The sequence below is a fragment of the Silene latifolia genome, unplaced genomic scaffold (genome assembly GCF_048544455.1).
Source record: "Silene latifolia isolate original U9 population unplaced genomic scaffold, ASM4854445v1 scaffold_194, whole genome shotgun sequence".
In the NCBI taxonomy this organism is placed as follows: Eukaryota; Viridiplantae; Streptophyta; class Magnoliopsida; order Caryophyllales; family Caryophyllaceae; genus Silene; species Silene latifolia.
This window is the reverse complement of record NW_027413158.1, coordinates 202,207-212,847: the sequence shown is the minus strand read 5'-3', so window position 1 is coordinate 212,847 and position 10,641 is coordinate 202,207. Positions and strand designations below refer to the sequence as shown.

At 36.6% G+C, this 10,641-nt stretch overlaps 1 protein-coding gene across 1 annotated transcript; it reads left to right on the top strand.

Moving 5' to 3' along the window:
* The first annotated feature begins 3,226 nt into the window (after nucleotides 1-3,226).
* Nucleotides 3,227-9,077, top strand: LOC141638187 (putative inactive receptor kinase At2g26730). Its single transcript, XM_074447594.1, has 2 exons — nucleotides 3,227-4,794; nucleotides 8,070-9,077. Exons 1-2 carry the CDS (start codon nucleotides 3,456-3,458, stop codon nucleotides 8,744-8,746), a joined length of 2,016 nt encoding a protein of 671 aa, XP_074303695.1. The 5' UTR covers nucleotides 3,227-3,455; the 3' UTR covers nucleotides 8,747-9,077.
* The last annotated feature ends 1,564 nt before the right edge of the window (nucleotides 9,078-10,641 follow it).

Genomic DNA, 10,641 nt, shown 5'->3' with positions numbered 1-10,641 from the left:
GATATAAAGATCTGTTAGATTCAATTAAGAGAAAAAGCATCGAAAAATTGAGAAATTAAGAGAAAACACAAACCTTACTTTTAATATTTAAGCGTGATTGATGCGAAAATTTGATATTAAACAAAGCGATTGCAAAGAAAAATCTTTAAAAAACTAACCACAGCAATTCATAGAAGAAATATCTGTCATTGAAGGAAGAGCTTGTGAGTCCAATTGGAGAACTCAGATCTGCTTGAACGAGAAAAATGAAACAAGATCTGTTGAATGACGAAGTCTGTAAATCAAATTGTGTTGTTATTAGTGAATTACGTTAGACAATCCCGAGAGAAAGTAGAAAGAGAGAGAAAGTGATTATGGGTAATGACTGAAATTATGCATAATAATAGGTTTACATAGAGTAGAATTAAAATATAAATCTTAGATTTAATCTCAGCCATACGATTGAGTTGATCGAATGGCTAGGAATAATAGGACGGACTCACCCTAAGAAGCTAGACTCTCATGATCCTAACTCTCTCTCTCTCTCTCTCTCTCTCTCTCTCTCTCTATATATATATATATATATATATATATATATATATATATATATATATATATATATATATATATATATATATATATATATATATATATATATATATATATATATATAGGGTCGGGATCCGGTGAGAACCACCAACATAATGAGAACCGTGAGAACCCTTACTAAATCATCATCAAATCTTATTCCGAAAGTTTTGATATATCATTTACCCTTACATTAGTTTATTAAAACACATTTTTAGTATAGCTAAACAAAATTTGTTGATTTTATTAACAAAATATAAACTTATTGTACAACCATACAATTAGGTATACTTAAATGGATACAGATGCACGAAAATGAATACTAGGTGCATGAAAATTGTTACATGCATGAAAATGATTACTAGGTGCATGAAAATATCTGGCTCTAGGTGCACGAAAATGAGTTCTCGGTGCATGAAAATTGTTAGATACATAAAAATGAGTAGTAGGTGCATGAAAATTAATAAAATGTTTCTCGTCTCAATTTTTGTCAATAATTTATAATTTTTGGACCAAGATATATGTTATCTAGCCATAAAATTCGATGCTCAATCCAAATAAGTCGTTATTTTTTAGAAAACAAATCCATAAGGTGGAGTTCTCGCGGGTCTCACTATGTAGGTGGTTCTCACTGGATCCCAAATCTATATATATATATATATATATATAACTTCTTTTTTGCTTAAAAATGATATGTTTTGAAAGAAAATTGATTTTGATAAATGGGAAAATATAAAAAAAAATTGGAGTATAAAATAATATCACTAATTTCTCGTAAAAAAAATATTTTCATTAAAATACACAATTTATGTCACTACATAAATCTCTTGATTAATTTTGTTATTTTAATTTATTTTTTCAAATCAAATAAAATAATAAGAAACATTACAAAAGTAATGAATTGTCAATTTATAATCTATAAATAATATATTAATAATTAGAACTCTATAAATACCGTGCATGCAATGCACGGGGTCTACACTAGTTATCTTATAATAACTTTAGTATCTCAGGTAGTGATAACAACTGCTCCTAGCAAATATCCTAATTTCCTCACTAATTATAATGAAGTTTAAACCAAATTGAAGGGAGTATTACATATAACACGTTTAAAGTACTGGAACTGGACTTTGAATTTAGCAACGTGGAAAAATTTCAGTTGTAACTAGAGGTGGCAATTGAGTCAGTCGGGTCGGGTTTGGGTCGGGTCACGTCGGGTCGGGCCTTATCGGGTTCGGGTCATATCGGGTCAGCATACCCTTTCGGATCGAGTCGGGTCGGGTTCGGGTCGTTATCGGGTCGGGTCATCTCGGGTCAAATGATGTATCGGGTCGGGTCGGGTTTGGATCGGGTCATTATCGGGTCCGATAACTTAATCGCATTACTATAATTTTTTACCATTAAATTTAGTTTTTAACCTATTATTTGGTTTAATTAATCCATTACTAAGTCAAACATATCAATGTAAACAAAAAATCACTTTCATTTTGATCAAAATTAAGCTTAATAATTGTCGGGTCATCAATTTAATCGGGTCAGTATCGGGTCGGGTCAATATCGGGTCGGGTCGGGTTCGGGTTCGGGGCACTGATAATCGGGTCGTGTCGGGTTACGGTCGTCATTGGGTCGGGTCGGGTCGGTTTCGGGTCACAATATTTTTGGGTTTGCTCGGGTTCGGGTCGGATCACTCCGGTCGGATCTGGCTTGCCAGCTCTAGTTGTAACTAGCGCATTATGTTATACAATAAACTAGAAAGAAATTAGAAAATTAAAGTTTGAACTTTTTAATTCTCCAACGGACTAATGTCGCAGCTAATTGGGGTCACTAGACCCCCCTAAACTCCATCAGAGCATCAGCAATGGACGTTTTTAAGAGGCATTCTTAGTGAAGAACGAACGGAGTACCATTGTTGGATGCGGTTTGTGGAGGGTTCATTTGTCAGTGTTCACGCAGACGAACCGAGTTCGTCCTTTTAGAAAAAAAATGAGGAAGAAACAATTGAGGAAATCATGATCTACATCGTGGGAAACACGCGCAAAGAAAAGTAGGAGTGGACTTTTGTTTGTTCTTCACGCACCAAAAATGCAAAAGTGGGAAAGCTGAAGTTGTGGTCCCCAATCCCCACACTTGCAATTATTTTAATGTGCCCATTATTTGGGTTCTATTTTTAAAAACAAACCCTCATTGTTGAGAGTAGTTCTTAAAAAGTCGAGTTTGTTATTAAGTGAGGTGAGGTCTATGTGTCAAAGGACAAACTCATTTTCGGTTCTTCCATTGCTGTTGCTCTCATTATTAAATTGAAATACTGAATTTAGATTAATAAACTGGAGTTAAACAAGAATTGAAGTAGGAATGTTGGTGGAGTACAAGAGTATTGAACTTGGTAGCCAGCAAAGCAACAAGGAGTGTACCTAAATGATTTTAAAGTAAAGTACTCCGTATATTATTACACAAATTCTTGTTTGTGATGAAGATCATATCCGCTCTTGAGTGACGATCTTATTTTACCTCACAAAAAGACTCCACTTTTTTCTCTCTCTGCAACATTATTCATGTGGTCCCCTTTCTCCACTAACCCATTTTGTTACCATTTTATCTCACAAAATATCCGCCACAAAGGGTAACCCGTCACAAGCGAGACCAATTGATATTATTATCTGTTCTTCACCCTTTTATGCTTCTCGTGATACCCTCCCTCCTCCTTTCACTTTTTCTCTCACTCACTTTTTCTTCTTCACTGATTTCCCTCACATGCCTTCTCCTTCTTCTTCTCGTTCTCCAACCCGGAGAACTTTCCCCTAATTTCATCTACTACTAATTTCAAACCAACATTCTTCTTCCTTCATTTCCTCCCACTCCCTCCCATTTTAATTCTCCATTATCCAATCATGGCGCGTGGTACCACCACACATAATTTCTTCTGTACATTTTTCCTACTCTTGTCAACTCGGTGTATCAACTCAGAGCCGACTCAGGACAAGCAAGCGCTACAGTCATTCTTATCCAAAGTCCCCCACGCGCCTCGACTTCAATGGAATTTGTCTGATTCAGCATGCAACTGGGTCGGAGTCTCGTGCGACTCAACTCGGTCTCACGTGCAGTCACTCCGTCTCCCAGCCGTCGGATTAGTAGGCCCCATCCCTGAGAATACAATCGGACGGCTATCACAGCTCCGTGTATTATCCATCCACTCTAATCGCCTCACCGGTTCACTCCCCTCTGACTTTTCCAACCTCACTTTCCTCCGCTCCCTCTACGTCGGCCACAACTCCCTGACAGGCGAGTTTCCCCCCGGTCTGACCCAGCTAACTCGGCTCAGTCGCCTCGACTTGTCCTACAATAACTTCACCGGTCCGATACCGTTCGACATCAACAATTTGTCTAACCTCAACGGATTATACCTGCAGAACAACTTCTTTGCCGGTCCAATACCCAGCATTAGCGCTCATTTATCCGAGTTTAATGTCTCTAACAACAACTTAAACGGCTCAATTCCAAAGACATTATCCAACTTTCCCGAATCATCCTTCGCCGGAAACTTACAGCTATGTGGTGGACCACTACAGCGATGTAACAACTCATTTTTTCCATCGCCGCCGTCAGGTCAGCCGTCGATAGTTCCTTCCTCACCGGCAGAGGTAAATGGCAAGAAGAAGAGTAAGCTTTCAAAGGGAGCCATCATTGGAATCTCCGTCGCAGCAGCAGCACTTCTTCTCGCTCTCTTATTATGCTTACTTCTCTGTTTGTTAAGAAGGAAGAAAGACCGCTCCTCAAAGACACGTTCCGCCCCGAAGACCGCTGCAGCTGGAGCTGCTGCCGCAGCACTCGGAGGCGGGGCTGGGGAAGCGGGGACGTCGTCTTCGAAAGACGACTTGACTAGCGGAACAGGGCCGGAAGGAGGGGAGAGGAACAAGCTGGTATTCGTCAACGGTGGCGGAGCCTACAGGTTTGATTTAGAGGACCTGTTACGCGCGTCGGCGGAGGTGCTCGGAAAAGGGAGTGTTGGGACGAGTTACAAGGCGGTGTTGGAGGAAGGGACGACGGTAGTGGTTAAGCGGCTGAAAGATGTAGCCGCGGGTAAGAAGGAGTTTGAGGTACAAATGGAGTTGTTGGGGAAATGTAAGCATGAGCATGTGGTTCCATTAAGAGCTTATTATTTCTCCAAAGATGAGAAGCTGTTGGTCTCTGATTACTTGCCTAATGGCAGCTTGTCTTCTCTCTTACACGGTATCATTCACTCTCTAATTCTCACTTTACTAAGCGCTCGTTTAGTTTCAATTTTGATCATATTCATTGCTACTTAAACTCACATTGCTATTTCTGTCATCTCTACCATTGTTAATTACCAAATTTCGAGTATTTGAATAAATTAGATCGAGAATTCAGTTATTTTCTCATAGTTTTTAGTTAGACTACCCAAATCGAAGTACTCCTCAATCTAGTCTAGTTAATAAATTTTAATCCCTTGTCCCCATCATTTGTTTTCTATGATTAAATGACTAAGACGGAAATAGTAGTAAAACTTTAATTCAATCATTTTCTCTACACGTATTATTAAATTCGATTAACCTAGTAGAAGGAGTCTACAATCTAGTGTAGAATGTAGGAGTGTAAGTTAGTTTTCCGGGATTAGGTGACGAACTTTAATTTAGGGTGATTTAATTGAAATGGTATAGAAAATTAGGGAAGATGGGACCAAAATTGTGAAACACCCTTTCATGATTTTAGGCACCGACATATGTGACATGTTGTTGTCCTTTTAATGATAACCCCAGTCCACTCTGTTTTATCATGCCTTACGTTACACTCCACATTAGCTTTGTTCACTCACCATTCAAATTTTACACCAAAGATTGAACCATAAATGGGGGTTAGGAAAGAAAAAGGGAAAAGGTTAATAAAAAAAAAGGAAAAGCAATAATAAAAAGAACTAAAAAATAAAAGTAAGATTTTACTTAGCCCGTTAAAATACATTAGCTTTGCATGTTTCATCAATCACAAATTCTCATTTGTGACGGCGGATATCCGTCACAAGCTTGTGACGGGTCAAATGAAACTCACATGGGAGGATAAAGACAACTCATTTGTGATTCCCTATGCATTATACTTTTTGTCTTATCTACCCATGTGGCTGATACTTAGCCCGTTAAAAGCTTGTGACGGATATATCCGTCACAAGTGATACCTATTGTTCATCAATACCAATATAAATCAGTTTGGTTATTTTGGAATAATGATTGGTCATTGTGTGATTCTGACATTCAGTGAACTATGTCAAGGGGTATTTTCGACTTTCCAGGTGTGTATTTTTGACCATATACCCATAAAGCATCTGTCAAACTCAGGCTCCTCTTTTTTATGTGGACAAACCTTGCTTAGTGACCTTGATATTAGGGAATCAATAGTTTAGTTACATTTGAGCATAATTAGCGTTATGCTTAAGGCATTTTAGGTCAACTTGTTGTGCTATTAAAAATCTGAGCCGCGGCATTGTATTCAGCTCTTTGACAGAAAGGTCGTGACAGTCGCAGTGATATCATTTTGCAGTGACTGAGATTAGCTTGTCAGAATCGATTCCTAGTTTTTTGTGATTTAAGGTTGAACCAATGTCTAGAATTGTGATTGATTAAATTACATAGTTGATGAAGAATTACTCCGTAATAATTTGGAATGTAATGGAATGAGTTGAACTAGATTCCAGTGTTCATTAATCATGTAGTCGTCTCGAACTTAGAACTAATAGCAATTAGCTTGTAGGAGGCCACTTTATCTAATAGAAGTACTTTCTTATGTAAATTAGATCTTACCTAACATTCTAAGACCATCCCCAAGCAAAAGGTCGACTTAATCGAGTCAATCAGAATTTTTACTCTTAATCACCCCTTATTAACTTGACCCATTTCACCCTTCCAAGCAGAAGGTCACGACCTGGGTCAATTAATCCAAGTATTTTTCACTTTCATCATTTCCCAGAATTCCCACATTCTCTACCTCACTAAAACCTCTCTCTTACTTTTTCCATCATTATTTACTAACTAAATATATACAAGTTATTTTTGTATTTTTCATAAAATAAAAGTAGTCCAATATGTTAAATATTAATTTAATGGGATACACTATTGGAAAAAAATTATTAAATAACATTGTTAAAATTTAAAAATTGAAAAGACGATTTTATTGACAACAAAAAAACCGCAAATATAATTAAAAAAAAATCGCATACATAAGATAAAAAAACATGAAAATAAATAATTCTAAAAGTTCCAAACTAATTCTACATAATAAAAAGAAAAGCAAAAAAAAAAAAATTGAACAACCAACCAGAGAGTGACACCTATTGGGTCACAAAGGAGGTCAATTTGAGCCAATAAGGGTCACAAATTGACCTTTACTCACCTTGATCACCCCTTAGGTCATCCTAATTTTTTTCTTAATTAAGGATTAAGGTGACCTTCCACAAATTGACCCCCCCAATTGACATTGCTTGGGGGTGGTCTAAGGAGGCCATCATCATTTATGTGATGATATGAAGTGTTGTTGAGCTTAGTGTCTGTTTGCTACCTACTAGATGCCTATACTAATTATGACAGACAATGAAAGAAGTTATAGTCACATTGTGAATGTATACTACTCTACCTAATTGTGAGTTGTTTTAAAAGATGCTCAATGCTCATCATCAAGGCTCCTAAGAACATAATCAACCACTATCAACTTTACAGGAGTATGCTGCTGTTATGAAGTACTCTGTAGCCTTTAGGATTCACCTGTTTGCTAGTGATACGTTGTCTTGTCTCGTTCTTTTCAAGATCGGCTACAATCTACATGTTGGATATTCAATAGCTAGTTACTACTTACTAGTAGAGGTCAAATATGGGCAAGTCTTTACACTTCAGTAATCTCATAAACTGTCTTCCTCCAAGTTACCCAATTTAAAGAACAAAGAATTGCATCATGTGTTTCTTAGCTACATTTAAACAATTAGATTAGATTGGAAATTTTCCCTATCGGAAACATTTAATAGTTCTGTAGTAGTACTCTCAAAACCAATCAGCATCATGGTTTCTTTTAACCACAAAAGGAAAAACAGAGACTTTAACATTTTCACTCCCATTATGGTCCAGTAATACTCAAGTACATTGCCAAAGAAAGCTCCATTCAGTTTACTTTACTATTGTTCCCTGTGTTATTTTTTACTTGTCGTCCTAGCTTTTATGACTTTTGCTTTATACTTGTCGTTTTAGGATTCCGTTGTTAGGGTTCTCTCATTTCAGCCAATAGAATGCATACAAGAAAAGGCAAATGGTTAGGAATGCAATATTTCCCATGGACACAAAGTAAATAAAGAAATATAAGGTAGAATGAATACAAATCATAATTTGTGTGCATTGTGGTAGAACATGATTTAAAAAATAATGGAGGGAGTATCTAATATTTATTTGCCAAGAAAATGTGGAATGTGTTAATCTTATTATGGTGAAGTTATTATGGGATGTGAATTACAGGTAACCGAGGTGCAGGCCGAGCGTCATTAGACTGGGACAACCGTATGAAGATAGCCATTGGAACAGCTCGGGGACTTTCATACCTACACACATCGACCAACCTTATCCACGGCAACATAAAGTCTTCTAATGTTCTTCTTCGCTCCAATAACGAGCCAGCCGTTTCCGACTTTGGCCTCTCCCCTCTCTTTTCCCTGAACTCCGCTTCCTCCACAAACCGCATTGCTGGATACCGGGCCCCAGAAGTTGTGGAGACCCGGAAACCGACTCCTAAATCCGATGTGTACAGCTTTGGTGTCCTCCTTTTAGAGCTTCTTACCGGAAAATCCCCAAACCAAGCATCTTTAGGGGACGAGGGAATCGACCTTCCGAGGTGGGTCCAATCTGTTGTCCGGGAAGAATGGACAGCTGAGGTATTTGATGTAGAGCTTATGAGGTACCATAATATTGAAGAGGAAATGGTTCAACTATTGCAAATTGCAATGGCTTGTGTTTCGACAGTGCCTGATCAACGGCCTTCAATGCCTGAGGCATTACGTATGATTGAAGATATGAATCGGAGCGAAAGTGCTACCGACGATGGTATCCGGCAATCTTCGGATGATCCATCTAAGGGGTCTGATGGACATACCCCCCCAATGGAGTCCAGGACCCCTCCTTCCTCTGTCACTCCTTGACCTAAGGAATGTAACATTTCATATCTTTGATTGATTAATTTTACAGAAATTCGTAAAAAAATGCGCACAGTGCGTAATTAAGTGTATAAAATGCGCAGGTGATTGTGGAGAGAAAATTAGACTGGTGAAGGCAGAATATCTTGTATTTTTTTCTCAAGTTAATGTTTGATTAATTATTTCTTTTCCTTTTTTAAGAGCTGAGGTACTACTTACATGGTGTGAAATAGCTTTGAAGGGTGAAAAAGATGGTGGCATTTTAAAATTGTTTTGATTGAAAGGATGGATTTTGCCAGTGGACCATCTACAAGTTGTTGGATGCCTGGATGTACTCTACTTGGGATTTATACACCTATCTTTTTAGCTGTCGATTATTTTGGTTTAGTATTTTTGTTCTAAGAATATTTGTCTTTCAGATAGTCTCTCGTTTCCATTTTCAGATCAAAACAAGTCAAATAACACTTTACTTAAATACGTTTTGCTAATACTTCTACATTCTGCTTTTGTACCTGTTCAATTTACACTGTAGAGACCAATATGTTTTTTTTGTAGGCAGTCAGTATAATATTTTAAAAATAGATTAAATTACAAATAAATCCCTTATATAATCATTTTTTTAGGGCTTGCTTAGAATAGAAGTAATTATTAAGGGAGTAATGAGAGTTAAAATAAGAAAAAATGGGAGGAGATTGGTGGTTAGTGGTGGTTGTGGAGGGTGGAAAGAGGAGGTGAGGGAGGAATTATTACCTCCATATAGAGGTACTGCATTACTTGAGGGGGGGAGGGGAGTAACAAGTACACCCTTAATGGAGGGACTATTACACTATATTTTCCCATTTTTATCCATTTATATCTTCAACCTCCTTCTCTTCCCTCCATTTTTTAGTTCATTTTAACTTTATTACTCTCTTAATTCTTACTCCCGTTCCAAAAAAAGCCCTTAAAAATAACTCCCTTTTATAATTTTTTTTATCCAAATAACTCCCTTATAAAACTTGTTTTTCAACAAATCAATGCCTTTTCACCGGAACTAAATTTATTTTTTATAAGTTGATTGATTTACCCTTCTTATAACGTAATCCCTCACTACTACAAATCCAGGCAACTACAACGCCCCTTTAACAACGTTTATGCACGAAAATCACAATAGACGTTGTAGAATGTATGGCGCGATTTTTACTAAACTTAATTACAACGAGTATGGTTATATAACCGTTGTTATAAGTTTTAACAACGGGTCACACATGCACAACCGTTGTTAATAATTTGGCGCAAAATTGGCGCAAAGTTAGTGAAAAGTAATCACAACGGGTATTTTTAAACCCGTTGTTAAAACTTATTTGACAATGGTTGTTGATTTACAACTGTTGTTAAAACTTATTTAACAACGGTTGTTGTTTAACAACCGTTGTCAATACTTTCCATACTATAAACCACACAAACACGATCATTCCACACCACAAAAACACATACATAACCTAACACAAACACAAACACAGACAAACACAAACACAAACACAAAGAAACACACTTTCTCATCGTCTCTTTTTCTCTTTTATCATCTCGCCATCATCATTGGTTTCATCGTCTCTTACTTTCTCTAATTATCAAGTAAATCTCGCCAATCATTTGTTGGTTTCATCGTCTTTCATCGTCATTGTTTTCTTTTTTTAATTATTTCATTTTCATGTATATATGATGGGTTTTTATCGATCATTATTATGTTATTATTCGCTTAATTAACTCGTAAAACAAATTAAATAAAATAAAACAAAGAAGAAGCAAGATGATAGAGAGGAATGCATTATAAACTTAATTAATAATATATATATATATATATATATATATATATATATATATATATATATATATATATATATATATATATATATATATAT

Coding starts and splice junctions, on each gene's coding strand:
- LOC141638187 (XM_074447594.1), top strand. CDS start 3,456: ATGGCGCGTGGTACCACCACACATAATTTCTTCTGTACATTTTTCCTA. Junction 4,795..8,069: donor CTTGTCTTCTCTCTTACACG/GTATCATTCACT, acceptor TGTGAATTACAG/GTAACCGAGGTGCAGGCCGA.